Source organism: Physeter macrocephalus, chromosome 20 (genome assembly GCF_002837175.3).
Source record: "Physeter macrocephalus isolate SW-GA chromosome 20, ASM283717v5, whole genome shotgun sequence".
NCBI lineage: Eukaryota > Metazoa > Chordata > Mammalia > Artiodactyla > Physeteridae > Physeter > Physeter macrocephalus.
In genome coordinates this window covers 39662714-39684825 of record NC_041233.1, presented here as the reverse complement: position 1 = coordinate 39684825, position 22112 = coordinate 39662714, and the positions used below count along the sequence as shown (strand labels likewise).

At 39.2% G+C, this 22112-nt stretch overlaps 1 protein-coding gene across 1 annotated transcript in view; it reads left to right on the top strand.

Annotated features, from left to right (window-relative positions):
• The first annotated feature begins 89 nt into the window (after nt 1–89).
• Nucleotides 90–22112, top strand: part of UBE2D1 (ubiquitin conjugating enzyme E2 D1) — a 34966-nt gene continuing 12943 nt past the window's right edge. The window contains 2 exon segments of the mRNA XM_028481411.2: nt 90–143; nt 306–404. Of these exon segments, the coding sequence (XP_028337212.1) occupies nt 90–143; nt 306–404 (153 nt within the window).

Here is a 22112-nt window from a genome sequence, read left to right as displayed (position 1 = left end):
GATTGAGCAGGTATTGTACTGCCAACGGAAAAGAAGGAGCCAAGAGTGAGGACGAAGCTTAGAATTCAGAGTTCCAAGGAGGAGCAGACATGCGAGATTAGCATCGGACAGAAGAGGCGCCTTTTGAAACAGGAACTAAGGAGGTAAGTAAGGCGTCATAACTGGAATGAGTCTGTGCATGTGTGAGAAATTTAGGCAATTCATATATTTGAGAACTGTAAAGGTAAAAATAACAAGACGAGCTGTAGCACATATTCGAATCCAGTACATGTTTTTCGAGCTAATTTGTTATCCTCACTTTACAGATTGGGAACTCCAGGTTCAGTACCTTGATCAAAATCCAATTGCAAAGACCAACTCCAGAGCCGGCAGCTCTGAGCTCAGGCTGTGGATCGAGGTCAGCGGTGAGTAACCAGCCCGGCCCGGGGCGGCGGCCGAGCAGGGCGCAGAAACTACACTTCCCAGTGTGCCCGGCGGGGCGGGGCGGGCGCAGGCTCCTTCCCAGAAGCAAAAGCGGAAACAAAAGAGTCTCGCCGGCGTCCCCGCCCGCACACTCGCGCACACTCGCGCTCGGGCGCCTTAGGAATAGGCACCGGCGCCCGGAGCGAGCCAGAGAGCGGCGAGCCGGGGATTCACCCGGCTGAGCCAGCCGAGGAGCCGGCGAGCCGAGCCCGCGACGACCCCACGCCCCCGAACCCCGCAGCCGCCCCCAGCCGGCCGGTATCCCCGCCGCCCTCCCTGACCCATGGCGCTGAAGCGGATTCAGAAAGTGAGTGCCGGGGCCAGGCCTGGGGCGGCGGGGCGGGCTTCGGCCCCCTGCCCACGCTGACCCCGGCGGTGGCCCCGAGAGACGCGCCGGGAGGGAACGTGAAGGGAGGATGGGCCGGGGCGGGGACCCGGGGCCAGAGACGCCGGCGGGGCCAGCGGGCACCCGACAGGTGAGGTGGGAGCAGCGGCAGGTCGCGTGTGCTGGAGGTGCGTGGAGGCAGGGGGCCAGCTGTGCGCTCGCGCCGCAGCTGAGCCCGGAGCCCGGGCTGGAGAGCCTCCTTGGTCTCCAGACCTTCCCGCAGTCTGTGCTGCTCGGTCACTGCTGGATTTCTGCCCTACACCCGGCTAGTTTTGGCCCTTGTCATGCTGCTTTCTCCACGCTGTTTCTTAAGCCCGTCCTCTTTATGTGCTTGCCTCCCCGGGCTCCCGGGAGGGCCTGGGCCTGCAGCCTTACTCCGCGGAGCTGTTGGGTTTGTTCTTTCTCTTCTCTGCGGTTGGCTGTTGCTCAGAAGCCCGAATGCGGTGGAAAAGCTCTTTTGGGGCCGAGAAACCAGGAGAAACCTCCTGCCCCTTCTATTTTGGTGCCTTTCCTGCTGCCACTTTAGGTCACATAGCTGTAGTGAAAACATAGTTGCTGATGCACAACAAGATGACCTCCTGGCTGTGATTCATCGTGAGTCAAGCCAAGCAGGTTTTTTTTCCCTTCGTGATAAACTTATATGTAAAGTTTGAGACACAACAGAAACTGCCACAAATTAAATTGTTTGATGCTTTGACATTTGGCTGTAGAATGAGCAAGAAATGTGTATGTTCATTAAACAAATATTTGTCCATCCCAACTCAGTGTTAGGAATTATCTTCTCTTGCATAATGTTTATTGCTACCGTCTCTAACGTGAACATCTTACAAAACTGAGGTTGGGGCATTTTCTTTCTCTTCACTTTTATTTCTTTTTGGGTTATCTCGTTTGTTCACTGACACAAGTTTTAGGTTTTTACTGCTATGGTTCATGTGGAGAACACTGAGAATTTGTTTTTTTTAATGGGTAGTGCGTTCAGCAAGTTAAGCCAACAATGGACAGCATGTTTTGCAAAGAATTTCAAAAGAAATCCTACCAAAAATTTGTGTCAACTTTTTCAGGCATGAATCCACAGAGCAGTGATAGAGATGTATACATTGTATTCTCAGTTACCCTTGGTGTCATCTTCTGGTACAGAGGACAGCAACTTTCAGACCCAGCCAGTTTGTCGGGGGTGGGGGAGAGGTCAAATACTAAATCTGTGAAATACTGTTATTTTTTTGTGCCTTTTAAGGTTCCTCTCACTACAATACACGTAGCTAATCATCAGCATTTATTTATTAATGTGTTTTCTGATTTGAAGATAATGCAATTGCACATTTTTTTCATGTAGATAATTCTAATTTTGAAGCCACACTCAGCATCTTTGCCATGCCTTGTGTACTTATTAATGATGATGTAATGTTGGCTCACATTTGAGGTAAACACATTTTTCCAAGGAAGTCTTAAGATTCCGTTTCCTTCTTCCCTAGTTGTGAGAATTTTTCACAAGACTTTTCACATCCAGTAGCTTTTAAATAGCGTAGAATTTGTCCATAGTAAGTAGGCATTCAAAGAAAATTGACACTATTTGTAAATATACTGGGCAATTATCAGTCACCATGCTAAGCCAATATATTTGGCTTATATTTATAATATGGCATATATGAAAATCATATTTTAGTAGCTATTAGTTATTATTAGTTTATAACAGTTGTCTGTAAAAAAAAAAGAAATTTGGAATCACATAATATCTCATCTCTGCATATCAATCTTTGGCTTTTCTTCTCTGTTATCAGAAAAGTTGACTTGTACAAATCTCTTTTCCAGCCATTCTTTCAACTTCAGGAGGTATTTTATTTGATTCCCCACTTTTCCTCTTTCTTTACCTGCCTCCTTGACTAGAAGCAAATTCCAGGGGCGCTGTGCCGTTTGCCATATGAACAGTTAAGTTACAAAGCTGTCTTTGATATCATCAGTTTACAGATTCTTTTTGAATCTGCATGCTTCAACAAAAGAATACGTGTAATTAACATTTGGCCTTTTCTTTTAAAATGTATTAAAGTAACACTGTCAGGTACCTTCCAGGTCATTGGGTTGTGATTTTCCTGTACCTACAGTGGCAAGCTTTAGAACTGTGCAGAACCTTAAAGAACTCTGCAGGAGTGGAGTGGGGTTGAGGGCAGGAGAATAGCTTATAGGCAGTGGTCCCCAACTTTTTTGGCACCAGGGACCGGTTTTGTGGAAGACAATTTTTCCATGGGGGGGGTGGTAATGCGAGTGATGGGAGGATGGTTCAGGCAGTAATGCGAGCAATGGGGAGCGGCAGATGAAGCTTCGCTCGCTGGCCCACTGCTCACCTCCTGTTGTGTGGCCCGCTTCCTAACAGGCCATGGACCAGTATCCGGTCCACGCCTGGGGACTCCTGTTATAAGGTAGTGTATCAGAATCACCTGTGGGACATTTTCAGACTGTCCCCACTGCTGTAAATGGAGAGATGTTGAATCCCTCAGATGCGCTGGGGTGGAAAGAAGGTTGTGAACCACTGACTGACATTCTAGTCTACTCTCCTTATTAGAGAAGGAACTTGAGGTTTGGAGTGGAGTGCTTTGTCCAGGTTAATCTCTTAAGAAGTGATTTGGCATGTTTTTAAAAGTTCATAACTTCACTTCATCTGAAAAGATTAAAGATAGTTGAATTAAAATTGTATGAATATATAAAGCATGTGGATATGAGTGCTCAAAATATATTTTTATGCTAGAGTGTGCTAAATGATTTAATACTCTGATTTAGACATGCAATGCCAGTTTTGCATTTCAGCTCATAAATTTACACACCCATGCCCTATTTTTAGACACAATGGAAGATGTTGTCACAGTCACCTGAATCACTAAAGGGAGAAAATTTAAGCAAAGTCTGAGGAGAGATCCCTAAAACATGTCTGAAAAAAAAAGGGCAGTTTTTCAGCTGGACATTTATTATTTTCTAGAATTAATTTTGAAGTGTCTGTTCTATGAATACTATTTTCATACCTTGGTAAACTTTTTTTGGAAATCTTTTTTTTTTTTTTTTTTTTTTTTTAATTTATTTTTGGCCACATTGGGTCTTCATTGCTGCGTGCGGGCTTTCTCTAGTTGCGGTGAGCTGGGGCTACTCTTTGTTGGGTGTGTGGCCTTCTCATTGTGGTGGCTTCTCTTGTTGTGGAGCATGGGCTCTAGGCGCATGGGCTTAAGTAGTCATGGCTTGCAGGCTCTATAGTGCAGGCTCAGTAGTTGTGGCACACGGGCTTAGTTGCTCTGTGGCATGTGGGATCTTCCCGGACCAGGGCTCAAACCCATGTCCCCTGTGTTGGCAGGCAGATTCTTAACCACTGCGCCATCAGGGAAGTCCCTGGAAATAATTTTTTTTAATTATAAATGTTATATCACAATACTGAATGTCTTGAAAACCAGAAAGGGAAAAAAAAAAAGGAAATTCTAACACAGTTATCATCTTAGTATATTTCCCTCTAGATTTGAGTTTTGTTTTGCAAATATAGCAACACAGATGACTATTCCTCAGTGTATAGTTCTGCCGCCAAAATGGAATATTTGTATTTTTAATAGTTTAACTTAAAATGTATATATAAATATAAATTACTTTATAAGTGTTCTGAACTGTTGAATTTTTTGATTTGTACACTTCCGCGTTAAACTATTTTATGTCAGTCTAGAAAACCTTAGGATACTTCAAAAAAACAAACAGAAAAAAAAAACCCAGGCCTTTGTGGATGGAGCATCAAATGGGAGAAGAAGCTCTGGTTTCTGTTCCTGGCTCTGTGACTTACCAGCTTGTTTCCCTATCCATACAATGATGCTGCTGATAAGTACAACCAGCATGTATAATATATAATGGTTCCTCTGTGCTACATACTGTATTAAGTGCTTGACATATATTAATTGATTTAATCATTAGTGGGCCCAAGAGGTAGAAACAATTATTATCCCCATTTTGCAGATGATAAAACTAAGGCGTAAAGATGTTGAGGAATGTACTCAGAATCACATTCTGTAATTGTAAGTGGCAGCACTGAGAGTCCAAACCAGGCAGTTGGCTCCAGAGTCCCTGCTTTTAACTATTTCAGTATATCCAGGTAGACTCACGTTTTCTATCTATTGTACTTAAACTGAAGGACATAGAGTCAAATGAGTTTATGGATGTAAGTGTTTTGCAAACTGGAATATTCTATACAAATGTAATGTGGTATTATAATTAAGACCTTGGCAAATTTAATCATTTTCACTGATGCATCACTCAGCTTGTTGATTATGTATTGTAAGTTTTTGCTCTGAGGTAAAGTGCACTAGACCGGTTAACATGGTAAAAATAATGTAACTTTGTTCATCTTTATTCCATCACTTAAAATGTTTCTCCTCCAAAAGGATTTAGAAAAATTGGTGTAATTCATAAATGTTTTGTCAAAAGTATCATTTCATAGTGAGGTTTTCATTTGAGAAAATGGTTTATGAATTGATCTAGCTATTTAGTTCCTATAATGGCTTTGAATAGTAGTCAACAGTTCAGATTACACAGATATATTAGAAAGACTTTCAGATTACAAGATTAAGTCTAAGACTCCAGGTTCCTTCAGTAAAAAAGGATATGACTTCTAAAAAAATTTTAAAAAGAAGGAACACACTATTCATGCTTCTTGGTAGATAAATGGTTTGCCTTGAGATGAAAGGAAGAAAGTGTTCTTTTTCTAAAAAGCCACTGTATGCATTTTTCTGCTTTTAAATCTTTGTAATTAAGTTCAATCTTCCTTTTGCTGCCAGGATCACATATTTTTCTTCCTTCATCACAACAAAGGTGTAAAAAGATTAGATAACCTATCCTAGTTTAAAAGTTCTGAGGTTCCTTCTCTGTGGAAATAAATAGCATAGATCTAATAAGGCTGTTTATGCCTGTTTTAGGAAGCCAGGCACATGTTATAAAAACCAAACCTAGCAGGATGTGGGATCGCTTCCAGCAAAGCAGAATAGCATCCTTATTCATTTTAGTTCCCTGAAATACATGTAGGAAATGTATTTAATGAGCACTGCTAATCAAAATGATCAGCCTAATACTTTCCATCAAACTGAGTTAATGGTTGTCTGTAATGTATTAGCTCCCCCCACCCCTTTTTTAAAAAGTGGGTAAACTGATGCTATGTGTAATTAACAAATTAAGTATTGAGATACTTGTCCTCTCTCCTCTTAACCCTGTATGCTGGAATATATAATATAACCCAGATTTGCAGGGTTTCAGGATTGGAGGGGTCCGCAGACCACCTCAGAACAAATGAAGGCCAAACAGGTTCTGATTCTGGCCTGTTTTGGTCTAGATGGCCTCTGAGAAGCTGAGGGTTTTTTTCTGCATTTAATTTGGTCTTGGGATGAATCTGTGAAGTTTCAGTTACATACATTAGACAGTAGTAAGAGTCTCCTATGTTCCAGGAGTTGTCCGTAGTATGGGGAGGAAACCATCCTGAAAAACTCCATCTAGCACTGCCTGTTGGATCACACCAGGCTCTGCAGCCCCTGTCTTTCCTCTTTCTGGATGTTTCCCCCACTGTTCTCTATTCATATTATCCTGTTTGCGTGGCTCTTCTCCTTCACTGACAGCAGATTGCTTATTAGATTCCTAGTCTTCTTTCAGATTTAGGAAAGCCTTTCTAACTGGGGTGAGGTGGAGAGTTTGTTCCTTCACCTTAAACTTCATTAGCAGTAAAATTAACCTGATGGTTCTCACTCCAGGTGGCCACCCTCCTTTTGTGAGCAGTTTGGATTGCTCTAGAGGTAACCCAGCAGACTTGGTGGCCTGGGCTCATTGTTCTTCTCTAAACCAGTAAAACTCTTTTTTGTTTTTAATTTGTTTTTTTAAAAATATATGTTGATTACACTATTTTTTAAAAATTAATTAATTTTTGGCTGAGTAGGGTCTTCATTTCTGTGTGTGGGCTTTCTCTAGTTGTGGCGAGCTGGGGCTACTCTTCATTGCGGTGCACAGTCTTCTTATTGTGGTGGCTTCTCTTGTTGCGGCACACGGACCCTAGAGCATGCGGGTTTCAGTAGTTGCAGCACACGGGCTCAGTAGTTGTGGCACACGGGCTTAGTTGCTCCGTGGCATGTGGTATCATACTTTAATATGCATAAGTTCCACCTGGGGATATTGTCAATATGCATGTTTTGAGTTAGTGGGTCTGGGTTGTACCTGAGATTCAGTATTTGTAATAAGTCAATCATAGTTCCTACCAGGATCCTTTTTACTCTCAGATAAACTTTAATAAAAAATAAGTTTTGAAATGATCTGCAATTCTTAGAAGTCAAAATTCCTGTACAGTATGTTGTGTTTGGGAGAAATATTTTCTGGAGTAGTTTTTTCCCCCAAGTTTTTTTTTTTTTTTTTTTTTTTTTGATGTCGACTATTTTTAAAGTCTTTATTGAATTTGTTACAGTATTGCTTCTGTTTTGTGCTTTGTTTTTTTTGCCGCAAGGCATGTGGGATCTTAGCTCCCTGACCAGGGATGGAACTCTCACCCCCTCCATTGGAAGGCGAAGTCTTAACCACTGGACCACCAGGGAAGTCCCCTTCCCCCAAGTTTTGATGTGTTGTATTTTCATTTTCATTTAGTTAAAAATATTTTCTAATTTCCCTTTTGTTTTCTTTTTCGATTCTTGAGTTATTTAAAAATATATTATTTATTTCCTAAATAATTGGGATTTTACAGAGCTTTCTGTTATTGATTTCTAATTTAATTCCATTGTGATCAGAATATCTGTTATTATTTGACTCCTTTAGAATTTTTGAGGCTGTTTTATGGCCCAGAATGTGGTCTCTGTTTTTTACTTACACTATGATAACGTCCTTCCGGTGTTCAGCATAGGTTTTCAATGAACGATGTTCAATAATTTCTAGTCTTCATTTTGCCAGTGTCTGTTGTATGTAGAGCTTAGGCTATGTTTAAGGAATGAATGCCAAACTAAGAAATTTACACCTTGCCAGTGTCTTAGTGTCTTCTCGCACTTTTATGAGCTTTCAGAGCAGGGGTGACAAAATCAGTTTAGGGGGACACAAACTGCATTTTTAAAAATGGAATAGAAAACATTAGTGCTTTGGGTATAGCAATGGTGTTGTTTCATTAAATCTTTGTTTTATTTATGCATATGTATTCCTGTGCGTGTATGTGTTATGTGTACTAGGTTGTGGTATATAATGGGCTCACGGGCCCAGCCGCTCCGCGGCATGTGGGATCTTCCCAGACCGGGGCACGAACCCGCTTCCCCTGCATCGGCAGGCGGACTCCCAACCACTGCGCCACCAGGGAAGCCCATGTTTTTCTTATTATGACTTGCTGTAGGGAAAATTTGAAAATCACTGTCCCATAGCATAAGATCTTTAGGTAAAATCACTATTGTCAAAAATACAGGGCTTCCCTGGTGGTGCAGTGGTTGAGAGTCCGCCTGCCGATGCAGGGAACACGGGTTCGTGCCTCGCTCTGGGAAGATCCCACATGCCGCGGAGCGGCTAGGCCCGTGAGCCATGGCCGCTGAGCCTGCGCTTCCGGAGCCTGTGCTCCGCAATGGGAGAGACCACAACGGTGAGAGGCCTGCGTACCGCAAAAAAACCCCAAAAAAACCCATGTCATATACATATATGTGTACATATGTATATAGAGAGAAAACAAATGAACCTATATACATACATACAAGCACACATACACAGATATAAATTCACACACATTGTAAAATGTTCTAGTCTTAGAGTGTTTCTGTTTGATACAGGCTGTCAGTGCTCATTGTTTTCTACTACAAGGAGCAGCATTTTATAGTCACTGATGTACAACTGCAGTATTCAAGAGCAGTACTGGGTAATACAAAGAGAGATTAATTATTATGAAAATACTTATTAAGTACCTACTATGTGCCAGTTCTTAGGGATAGAACTATAAGTAGGTAAATATTTGGTACATATTGGTAGATACGTTTGTGTTTTAAGTGGGTTTTGAGAAATAGGCTGCTACCTTTTTTCTTTTTCCCTGAAGCACCATCTTTCTTGGTTACTATGAAATAAATAGTAACTTTTGATAATGTAGCATTTAAAATGTTCTGTGTTGCATGTTCCATCGTGTGTCAAAATTCTATTATGTATGTAATTTCCTATCATGTTTTTCTCGCCTTTCAGAGTGTGTTTGAACACAGACCCTCTCAAAGCTTATGAAGTAGTGTTCATTTCTAACCATTTATAAGAAGGAAGGCTCCTGGGAAAAGATAATAAGAATTCCTTTTCATTTCTTCATTTGTCACACTTTTGTTTCTCTTGAGCATGACTGAAAATGTGCAAATGGCCTTCATTCAGTACTGGAGTATTGTTGGCTCCAATGTCGGTTGAAAATAATGTGCTCTAGTTATTACAGCCTTGAGGTGAGTATTGTTTTGGAGTGGGAGGAGTGCTGGAATGGAAGTCAGATGGTCTGAGCCTGTGTCCTGGCTTTGGCTTTGTGACCTTGGCCAAGAAACTCATAGTCTTTATTTTCTTTATCGAGAAATATAATGAGTTGAACTAGATAACTTCTGTGGTCTTTTCTGACTTACAATTTTAAGCACACCTAAATAATGTTATTTGCTGTTTTCCTTTTGTCCAGCAAACAGCAAAAATGGTCACAAAAATAAATATTGAGCAGTGACACTGTGCTGTACTGCTGCATGAAACTTGAGTTAAAATTATATTTATTTTAAATTGTCAGAATTGAAATAAATGTGGGCATCTTAATGTATAATATGAGATGAATGAGTCTCTAAAGATATATTACTTTTTGATAAAGAGCATTTATTTGAGATGCAAATAAGATGTATTTCTGTTTTTGTATGGGTAACATAATGTGCTTTTCTAATTCCATTTAGCATCCATCTGTTTCAAAGGTATCTTTTGTACTTAAAAGATTATTTTATCCACATATTTAGACAACTGCCTTACACAACTGCTTTACATGTAGTAGATTTTTTAGATTCAAGTTAATGCACTTATGGAGCACCTTATATATATAAGGCATATACAAAATGTGATAAGGAGATATATGGAAAAGCAAGGTATAACCAATATTATCTAAGAAATTTTAAACTAGTAAGGATATGAGATGTACCATAACAACTAGGTAGACTGAGGAAAGTACCATAAGGAAAATGCAACATTTGAGCAGGAGGGACTAGAGGGGCCAAATTTATTTGGGGGAAATTAGGAAAAATTCTACGGAAAAGGTGGGATTGGATATAGGTTTGGAAGAATGGATAGCATTTTTTAAGACAGGGAAGCTAGGTTCATAGAGGAAGCTACAGAAATGAAGGCACTGGAAAGTACATGGCTTATTTGGAAAGGAACAGATAATCATGCTTTTGGGAAGCATTCAGAAAATAGTAGACCATAAAAGTTCATACTGTGGAGGGCCTTGAAGACCCATGCTGACAAATATGTACTTAATGCACGAGTTGGGGGATGCCATTGAAGATTTTTGAGTAAGGAAGAAACATTCTTAATCCTATTGCTAGGTATTCATTTTGCCCTCATAGAACACAAGATTCTTTACTGTTTGTAATTATAGATTTGTAGTACATCACGAAAAGGGAAGTACAAGAGTGCCATGGGAATATAGCAGGGACCCTTTGGAGGGTTCAAGGAAAGCCGCCCTAAGGAAATGATGTTTAAGATGAGACATGAAAGTGAAAGTTGGGGGGTGATAAGGAGTCTTCTATCTAAAAGGAAATCATGTTTGAAACTAGAGGCAAGACAGCATTTTGGGGAATTGCAAGTCACTGTGACTGGTGCAGAGAATGTTGGGGGAAAGTGTGGGGCTAGAGAGCAGTCAGATCCTGGAAACCATTTTAAGGATTTATAAATCTTCTATTAAGGCTAATGAAAAAACATTGAAAGGGTTTGACGTGGTACTTCAAGAAGATGATTTTGACCACAGTGTGTTGGTAGAGAAGTAGGAGGACAACAGGTCAGTTAAGACAGCGTTACACTTGTTCAAGTGAGGTCCAGGAGGGTCTGAGCCAGCCTGGGGGCAGAGGGGATTTGGAAAAGGGGGTATGTGAGGAAAATTGTGGGTGTTTGTACCACCTGGCCTTTTTGAGTTGGTCTGACCCACCGTACCTCCCCCTGCTTGGCCTTTCAAGTCAAATCTCTAAGGCTCAGTAACCTGGGCAGTCTCTTCAGACTCCTCCATCTACTGACCAGACTCCTCCATCTACTGACCAGTTCTTTAATAGTGTATCCCCGGTTCAGACCTTTGGCTTCTTAGCCTGAAATGTCTCTCCTCTGGCTTTTCTCCAACTCTTCTGCCCTTTGGACCTCAGTTTTTCTATAGGATGGGCCTCCTTCTGGGACCCTTTCAGTGGGAGGATCTGGACTAAAGGAGAATCTAAACAACTTGGTACTGATTCGTATAAACGATGGGGCATGAAGGGAAGGAGGAATCATGGTGATCTCAAGGTTTAGAGTTCGAGTTCCTGGAATAAGTGCATTTTTACCATAATACTTCATAAAGTAGATTCAAATACAATTTTTTACTGGGATACCTTGGATTTGTCTAAAATATATTTTTATTTATGTAATTCCTATGATGGAAATATTACATATAAAAGGAGGTTATTGAGTCTTCCCTTTAAAAGGAAGCCATGTTTTAAATTAGAGGCAAGATAGCATTTTGGGAAATTGAAAGTTATATTATGGCTGCTCTAGAGAGCATTGGGGGAAAGTGGTTTCAGATCTGAGACATTGGGTAGATAATGTCCCTAACCTGACCTCAAACATTTATTCTAAATTGTGCTCTTTATAGTTCAGATTTAATAAATATTACTTTGATGTGGCAAAGTCAATAGTGTCATTGCTTTCTTCATCATCTTCCTTTTGTGTGGAATTTGGCTGCATTATCATCATTATTTTTAATAAACAGCCTTTGCCAGAGATACCTGATCCAAAGAGACAGCAAAGCAGCCAGGACCAGTTTATTGAAGTGAATTTGGTGCCTATAACTTAATTAATTGGATGTCATCAGCATTTTGAAGTCTTCCGGAAAGAATCTTCACAGTTTAAAATAAAGATTTTTTAATTCAAGGGTTTAGAGGGGTTCTGTATTCAGAGACATTTCTGAGAACTGTTTGCCATCTCCCTATTGAAATAGCTCTAGTCAACTGGATAAGGAGATCAGAGTCTGAATTATAAGCCCATGAAATGTTTATTTACAGACAAACCAATTATAGCTCATATATCCCTTTAGAGACAACATCAAAAATGCAATCCAGTAAGAATCACTGTCTTGTTTTAGAAGTTTTAATATAAAGATGGTTGTGTCACATTAATTAATTACCTGTTGAGCCAGGATTTTTGAAATAATGCTTTCATGTGCTTTGGATTCAGTAATTTAGATTTTGGACTGTAAATCAGTCACTATGCATGGGCTGTTTAATGTCCTTTACACACACCCAGTGGGGTATATATTACATCTATTATGGAGATTTAGACTTTCTGAATGTTGAAACTAGAGAACAACAAAGCATTTTCAGTCCGGTCAGCACAATTTTTTAGAGAATATTTACTGCATAGTGTCATATTAAGTATGATGGTAAATAAGGAAACTCTGACTTGTTAGCTTTCCTTCTCCACTGTTCAGATTGGCCTGTTACCCTTCGGGGAGCTGAGAGATTAATGCAGGCCTCTCTTCTCTTACATTCCCTTCTTTGTTTCCTTTTATTTGTTTACTTTCTTTGAATTAGGCTGCCTCATCTACTTTTAGATTTTAAGTCCCCTAGAGGCAGGGACTGTGTCTAGGTTGGTTTTATGGAGAACACTCAGCATATTGTGGGAATGTTATAAACATGCCATCTGTGCCAATTTAAAATTCAGTTTCAGTCCTCTCAGTACTTTTCTTTGTGTCTAGTTCGATATAGAAATCTGAACTAGACTAGAGGTGCTTAGCCATGTAAGGCTATATAAATTCCTTAAGTACACATTTTTGTGGACTCATAGTGCCAGTCTAGGGACACTATCTAGATAGGGACAATATCTTGTAATCTGCCTTTCATTATTGTATCTTGTGTTTTTATTTTGAAATTTAATTAGTTTTTTAATGAGTGTCAGATTGGAATAGAAAACTGCTTCATTGATACAGACTATCTGGGGGCATACTTTCACCATATTGATGATATTTATTGCATGGTCTATGTTTAAGTATAAGATTGGTTTGTTTTAAGCTTATTTTGTCTAGAAGGAGAAGACGGAAGTTAAAACTATGTATTTCAATTTTAAATTTAAAAAGCCACTGGAAATGAAATTGAAAGATACACAAAATACATGTATACACACAGCATGTTTACTATAACGAGTTCTTTTCATATATGGAGTTATAGCTAGTCTCATTATTTGATAGCCATCTTTTACATTATATGATTTCTCTCTATGTAACTGGCAGTAGAATTGCTGGGTCATGTTCACCTTTAATGATTACTGTCAGATTTTTCCTCTTCCACCAGTGACATATGAGTTCCAGTAGCTTCACATCTTTGTCAACATTTGTACTTTTCTTCTTTTTTAATTTTCACCATCCTTTGGGGGTTGTAATGACATAGTATTTTGGTTTTAATTTGCATTTCCTTGATGACTAATGAAGCTGCGGCCCTTCCCATATGCTTGTTGGCCATTTGGATACCCTCTTTTGTAAAGTGCTTATTCAAGTCTGTCTTTGAAAAATTGATTTATAGGAAAATACATCTTTAACATATTCTGGATGTGAGCAAAAAAAAAAGAGTTCTTTTTTTGTATAGTTTGAGGTGGGGGATGTCAAGGTTCTTTTTTATTTTTTCTTTTTTTAAATAAATTTATTTATTTTTGGTTGCGTTGGGTCTTTGTCTAGTTGCAGCGAGTGGGTGCTACTCTTCATTGAGGTGTGCAGGCTTCTCATTGCAGTGGCTTCTTTTGTGGAGCACAGGCTCTAGGCATGTGGGCTTCAGTAGTTGTGGCACATGGGCTCAGTAGTTGTGGCTCGTGGGCTCTAGAGTGCAGGCTCAGTAGTTGTGGTGCACAGGCTTAGTTGCTCCGCAACATGTGGGATCTTCCCAGAGCAGGGCTCGAACCCATGTTCCCTGCATTGGCAGGCGAATTCTTAACCACTGCACCACCAGGGAAGTCCCTTTTTTTCTTTTTCTATATGAATACCCAGTTGACCTAGCACCACCTATTAAAAAAATTTTTCCTTTTCCCTGCACTAGAATGTCACTGTGTTCACTTTTAATTTTTGAATTCCAAGTTTGCCATTTTCTTTCCATTTTCAGCACATTGATGAAGTTAAAATAAGTGCTCATGGTACCACTCAGATGTAAAACACCATCACTTTTGCTTCTACATCAGAAGTGCTATTTGTTTATTCAAAACAGTGATAATATCCTAAATTGGGTTTAAAGGATATGCTGTCCATTTTTAAAATGTGCAGCTTTCTGTAATGGAGCTTTGTAGAGCCCCAGGGAGCACCACTCACATTGAAATCTATGTGAATGGTGCCCCTTGGAGTTGGCGCACATGGCCTGTGGGGCAAATGCAGCAGCCCTGAGTGCTGCTTGTAATAACTGGCAAATTATAAAAAAAACAAAAACATGATCTTGGGACTTCCCTGGTAGCACAGTGGTTAAGAATCCGCCTGCCAATGCAGGGGACACGGGTTCGAGCCCTGGTCCGGGAAGATCCCACATGCCGTGGAGCAGCTAAGCCCGTGCGCCACAACTACTGAGCCTGCTCTCTAGAGCCTGTGAGCCACAACTAATGAGCCCGTGTGTCACGACTACTGAAGCCCACGTGCCTAGAGCCCATGCTCCGCAACAAGAGAAGCCACTGCAATGAGAAGCCTGCGCACCCCAACGAAGAGTAGCCCCTGCTCTCCACAACTAGAGAAAGACCGCGTACGCCCAGCAATGAAGACCCAATGCAGCCAAAAATAAATTAATAAATAAATTAATTTAAATAAATAAATAAATAAAACATCATCTTTTTCTATGCTCCAGCAATCCACGTTTTAACAAACGAGGGTTATTTGTGTTTGAATACTGTGGTGTGCCACAAGTTTAAAGGGGTGGAGTAAGAAAGAAACTCTGAGGCAATCCATGTGGCTTTTCAGAATTTTCCAGCTCATACAACCTTTTAATGTTTCATATTTGAGTTTATTTTTTATTTAGAAAGTAGTTTATTAATTTAACAAAAAAGAAAGAAAGTAGTTTGTGTCAGTCAAGATATTTTATACCAGTTCCTTCCTAGATCACACTTCTGTCCTAGGAGAAACTTTCTTTCTAGGACTCCCTTGAGTGATCTAAACTTTAATGAACACATTCAGAAGGTGACCCTTGAGGCTCATAGCTACTCTTATATGTATTTTCTTGGAGGCACAACTACTTGTAAGTTTCTAAGGATCCAGAGGACCTCTTTCCTATATCTTTTAAACTATTGGGTTGGCCAAAAAGTTCATTCAGTTTTAAGTAAAAACAAAAGGCACGTTTTTCATTTTCATGAAGAACTTTATTGAACAAGGTATTCACTAACCGAATGAACTTTTTGGCCAACCCAATAGATCTTATAAAGTTACTTTTTTCCACAAATAAGTTCTCCTTGAATTTCATGCCCCAGTTCAATCATCAACAAATGTGCCTGACTAGTGACTTGTGAGGATTTTTATTACTGTCATAATCTTATACCATTAAAATAAATGTTTAAAACATTGGAGTTGGGACGAGAGTATAAAATCAGTCATGATCCCTATTAGAAAGGATGTGGAAGTGCTTAATAAACTCCTGCTATAATTAATTCAGCTGGTTAAATTGAGCTTGGAAAAAGTAAGAAAAAAAAAAACTCAGTCCATGCCACAGACTGCAGCTCTGAGTATGCATAGCTCTGTCACCAAGGACTGCCAGTGTTTGGAAGACAGCTTAACTTTGAGACTAGGTCAGCTCAGCACAAACCTCTAACTCCTCTTGGAAAAGCAGCCCAAAGCTATGTCCTGAAAGTAGGTCAGCAGCATGTTAAATAAACAATAAGGATGGCATATTTAGAGTTTTGAGGTCTTCTAAATCAGAGCCACAACAAAAAAGACTCACAAGAATTTTACGTGGCTTTGGACACTTTGCTAGAGTATCAGACATTCTGTAAATTGAAAGTAGTTGTGGCAGTGGCATGTGTTTTTGATACCTTAATGATTAATATTCTCTTGAGGTTCATTTCTAGATGTTATTATATGTTATTTAAAAGGCCACCCCAGTCTTTTTTAAGTGACCTGCACTATTCTCTCAACACCTGTTATTAAGATTTTTTTTATTATATGCAGTCCGCATATCTACATAGGAGAGTAATTAATTCTGATTCTATTGCCAAATCTAATCAATTGCATTTTTAAAAATAAATTTATTTATTTATCTTTGGCTGCATTGGTCTTCGTTGCTGCGCGTGGGCTTTCTGTAGTTGCGGCAAGCAAGGGCTACTGTTTGTTGTGGTGTATGGGCTTCATTAGTTACGGCGCACAGGCTCAGTAGTTGTGGCACACGGGCTCAGTAGTTGTGGCTCGCAAGCTCTAGAGCGCAGACTCAGTAGTTGTGGCGCACGGGCTTAGTTGCTCCGCGGCATGTGGGATCTTCCCGGACCAGGGCTCGAACCCGTGTCCCCTGCATTGGCAGGCGGATTCTCAACCACAGCGCCACCAGGGAAGCCCCTGCATTTCAAAAAAATAGAAATTTGAGTTATCTATGCTCTGCTGATCACGCTATTCCTTTTTTTTTTTTAATTGGAGTACAGTTGATTTACAGTGTTGTGTTAGTTTCTGCTGTACAGCAAAGTGAATCAGCTGTACGTATACATATATCCCCTCTTTGTTGTATTTCCTTCCCATTTAGATCACCATAGAGCACTGGGTAGAGTTCCTTGTGCTGTATAGTCGTTTCTCATTAGTTCTCTATTTCATACATAGTAGTGTATATATGTCAATCCCAATCTCCCAATCCATCCCACCCCACCTTCTCCCCTTGGTATTCATATGTTTGTTCTCTATTCACCTGTGTCTCTATTTCTGTTTTGCAAGTAAGTTCATCTGTACCATTTTTCTAGATTCCACATATGTGCATTAATATAGGATATTTGTTTTTCTCTTTCTGACTTACTTCATTCTGTATGACAGTCTCTAGGTCCATCCACATCTCTGCAAATGGCACAATTTCATCCCTTTTTATGGCTGAGTAATATTCCATTGTATATGTATACCACATCTTCTTTATCCATTCGTCTGTTGATGGACATTTAGGTTGCTTCCATGTCCTGGCTATTGTAAATAGAGCTGCAGTGAACATTGTGGTACATGACTCTTTTTGAATTATGGTTTTCTCTGGATATATGCCCAGGAATGGGATTGCTGGATCATATGGTAGTTCTATTTTTAGTTTTTTAAGGAACCTCCATGCTGTTCTCCATAGGGGTTGTATCAAGCTATTCCTTAAATTGTATTGTTTAACTCAAACAATATCAAGCACCGTATATGAAAGGTATTGTTCTAAGTATTGTGGAGGAATTCATGAATAAAATGCAAAAAAATCTTAGTTTTAAAATAATATTCTGATAGAAGAGGAAAGGGAAGGAGGAAATTAGTATTTCTTGAGCATCTATTATACATGACAGGTATTAAGCTAGTTACTTCACTTATGTGTTTTCATTTAATTCTCAGTATAGTTCTTCCAGTGATGTTCCCATATGAGGCACTTGAGCAAGAGGTTAAGTGAGTTAGTTGCCCAAGGTCACATAGCTAGTAAGGGTCAGTAGCAAGGCCAGGTCTGACTCCAAAACTCATATTTTTAAAGTGGTCATTGAGAAGACAGCCACTGTTAAGGAGATGGATAAAATTTGGGCACAGGGAGTTAGAAGGAAGGTTATTTTCAGAGAAGTAAAATTATGAAGGTCAGAAAACTTTAGCCATGTACAGGGAACATCCAAGTACGCAGGCTAGACCTGACTAGATGGTTCTCAAACTTTTTGGTCTCGGGACCCCCTTATATTAAAAGTTTTGAGTGCCTCAAAGAGCTTTTGTTTGTATAGGCTATATGTATTAATATTTACCATATGAGAAATTAAAGCAGAAATTTAAAAATATTTAGTAATTTAAAAATAACCGTAAACCCATTGCATATTAACATAATAACATTTTTATTAAAGATAACTGTATATTCCAAAACAAAAAAAAGTAGAGTGTCATTGTTTTATACGTGTTCAGATCTCATTATAGTCAGGCTTATAAATGACAGTTGAATTCTCACATCTGCTCATGCATTCAATCTGTTACAGTATCAAATATTCTTAAACTGGAAAACTCCACTGTATACCCATGAGATAATTGAGAGTGAAAAAGGCAAATATCTTAGTTTTATTATGAAATTAATTTTGACCTCACAGACCTCCTGAAAGTGTTTTAGAGAACCCAAGGGCATTCTTTGGAGAATTACTGGGGATGTTTGTGAAGGGGAACCCAATTGAAAGTGTAGGGTTAGGACTAGATAATGAAAAGAGTTGGTTGAGTTTGGTCTTTAATAAGCAATGGAGAGCCACTGACATTTTCTAAGCAGAAAAATGAAATAAACCGAGCTGTGCTTTTAGAAGATTGTTATGCAAGTAATTCATAGAGTATTGGGAAGCAATTATAGTTGAACTATAATAGATTTTTGAGGTAATGTAATAGGTATTAAGGTAGAATATATTATACTCTTCCTCTGACAAGATGAACTAGAGAAAGGGGAGTCAAAATGAGCGTGGTGACTAGGAGACTAATAATCCCATTAATAAATATAGGGAACACAGAAAAAGAAGCAAGCTTGGGAAGGAAAATAGTGAATTAAGTTTTGGAATATGTAAAAAAAAAAAGTTGTACATTATTTTTTATTCTGAAATAATTTTAGTCTTACAGAAAATTTGCAAAAATATTACAGAAAGGTCTCATATATCCTTCATCTGATTTCCCCTAATTTTTACAATATATATAAGCATTGTACAGTTATCAAAATGAGGAAAGTAACAGTGATACAGTACTGTAAGCTAAACTACAGACCTAATTCAGATTTTACCAGTTTTTCCACTGTTCTTTTGCTGTCCAAGGATCCAATCTGGGATCCCACATTGGATTTAGTTGTTGTGTCTCCTTAGTATATAATATGTCCTCTAATCTGTGACAGTTCCTCAGTTTTTCCTTGTCTTGCAAAAATTTTTAATAAAAAAGAGAGAAGATGCTTACAATATATGTAGTGGGGGAAAAACAATGTCATTTCATCTCTCTTAAAATGCATAAGAACCTGAGTAAAACCATTATTTTTTCTTTAAAAAGTTGAAAAAATTATTGTAAAAAATTGAAACAATGTAAAAGACGTAAATAAAAGGTGACAGCCCACTGCCAGATATAACTACTGTTAATAGTGTGGTGTGTATTCTTTTAATTTATTTTCTATGCATGTATAGCATTATGGGATCTATTGAGCATACTTCTGCCACATATATTTTTCACTCAAAAACTATATTATTTTTATACAACGTTCTTTGATGTCAACATATACATATCTCATTCTTTTTAGTGGCTGTAGTATCTCATAGTATGGTTATGTCATAGAACCATTCCCTTATTGATGGGCCTTTAGGTTATCCTCAGTCTTTCATAATTATACAAAATGCCTCACTAAACATCCTTATATATTTATCTTTGTCTGTTTGGATGATTATTACTAGGAGGTGAAATTCCTGCATCAGAGATCATATGCATTTTCCACTTTCACAGTTATTGCCAAATTTCCCTCCAAAAGGTTCTATCTCAACTAACACTCCCTCCAACAGCAAGTGACATGCTTATTTCCCGCCAAAGCCATGGATGGAGGTATTCTAATACAGTGACAGTGGTTTGGTTTGGGTAATGGCCTTATGGGTGTTTGACTATTTATACATAGCTCTCTCTTGTTTTTCCCTACAAAGCACTGTTTTGCTTTGTTTTGCTTTTGTAACACACACACACACAATATTTAGTTAAGAATGAATGGTTTTAGAAAGAGAAAAACAAATACCGTATGCTAACGCATATATATGGAATCTAAAAAACGGTACTGATGAACCTAGTGGCAGCGCAGGAATAAAGATGCAGACAAAGAGAATGGACTTGAGGACACAGAGGGGGAAGGGGAAGCCTGGGACGAAGAGAGAGAGTAGCATTGACATACATACACTGCCAAATGTAAAATGGAATGCTAGCGGGAAGCTGCCAGAGCACAGGGAGATCAATTTGATGCCTTGTGACGACCTAGAGGGGTGGGATAGGGAGGGTGGGAGGGAGGCTCAAGAGGGAGGGGATATGGGGATATATGTATCCATATAGCTGATTCACTTCGTTGTACAACAGAAACTAACACAACATTGTAAAGCAATTATACTCCAATAAAGATGTGGAAAAAAATGAATGGTTTTAAATGCTTTGTCTTTGAGACCTTTAACTGTTAATCAGCATGGGATAAACTGGATCTTATGGACTTGAGCAACTTGTATAATTCAGTGTTAATTCTTAAAGAGTGGAGAGAAGAGCAAAGGAAGAGACTACTGATCCTAGCATTTCCTTTTGAAATAACATAAGAATCATTAAATTATTTTTAGTACTCCATATGTGGCTGTGATGCCAAAAGTAGATAAATAAGAATGCCAGTTATGGTAGAGAAAGCATAAATCAGGTAATTGGGTGATTTCTGAAAAACTTTGAGTAAACTAAATCAAAAGGGAGAAGTATAAGTGGTCCTTGATTTCTTGTGTTTGTCTAAAAGTATACTGGCTTCTGAATAGACTAAGAGCAAAAAGGTGGGGTTTTGATTTGTTTGGTTATAGTTTTTGTTTGTTTTATATTTTCACCTCCCTAGCACAACTCAGAATTTTTCATTTTTCAAATTTAAGGTCTCTATTTTTGTAGGCAGGGAAGGGTGTGTATTGTGCCTTTTGTTTTCTGTTGGTCATTCTGTCTGTTCATATGCACCATAGTTTCAGTTGTGTATTTCCAAGCAGTGTAATAGGGCATATTTCCAGACATTTTTTTTTACTTTTTATTTTACATTGGGGTTTGGCGATTATCAATGTTGTGATAGTTTCAGGTACACAGCAAAGCGACTCAGCCATACATATACATGTATCCATTTCTCCATCAAACTGCCATGCAGGGTGCCACATGCAGGCTGCCACATAACATTGAGCAGAGTTCCCTGTGCTATACAGTAGGTCCTTGTTGGTTATCCATCTTAAATATAGCGGCAGACACATATTTTGATAAAAAGAACATTAGAAATTTAGACCCTCCTAAAAAAGTCTAGGATGCGTTTAAGTTTCCTTACCAAAGCACTTGTGTCAGTATTAGTAGTAATTTAATGATTTATGTGACTATTAAGAATGTTTGATGTACCATCAGCTGCCTCTTTCCTATAAGTGAGCTTTAAATAGACAACTTAAGAACCTGGCCTTGGCTTCACAGAGAACATGGTCCTGAGAAAAGGAGAAAGGATGTGTGAGTTCACTGCCCAGAGCCCAGGCACGGAGCCTAGCACGTCCAGCTCTGTGCTCCCAGCTCTTCACTTTTTCTGCCCACCTGCCTTCCTTTTAAAAATTAAAACAAAGCTTTTAAATTCTGATTATGATGTATATGTATAATGTATAATATATGATATAATGTATGTTCACTCTAAAACAAGTAATAAAATATTGAAAGTGATAAATGACAAAGTAAAGGCAACTGTAATCCTCAGAAAAAAAAAACAACCTGGCCTTGGGACTTCCCTGGTGGTCCAGTGGTAAAGAATCCACCTTCCGGGCTTCCCTGGTGGCACAGTGGTTAAGAATCCGCCTGCCAATCCAGGGGACATGGGTTCGAGCCCTGGTCCGGGAAGATCCCGCATGCCGCGGAGCAACTAAACCTGTGCGCCAGAACTACTGAGCCTGCGCTCTAGAGCCCACGTCCCACAACTACTAAAGCCCCCGCTCCTAGAGCCCGTGTTCTGCAACGAGAAGCCACAGCAATGAGAAACCTGCGCACCAAAACAAAGAGTAACCCCCACTTGCCACAACTAGAGAAAGCCCTTGAGCAGCAACGAAGACCCAGTGCAGCCAAAAATTAAAAATTAATTAATTAATTAATTTAAAAAAAAAAAAAGGAATCCCCCTTCCAATGAAGGGAACATGGGTTCGATCCCTGGTC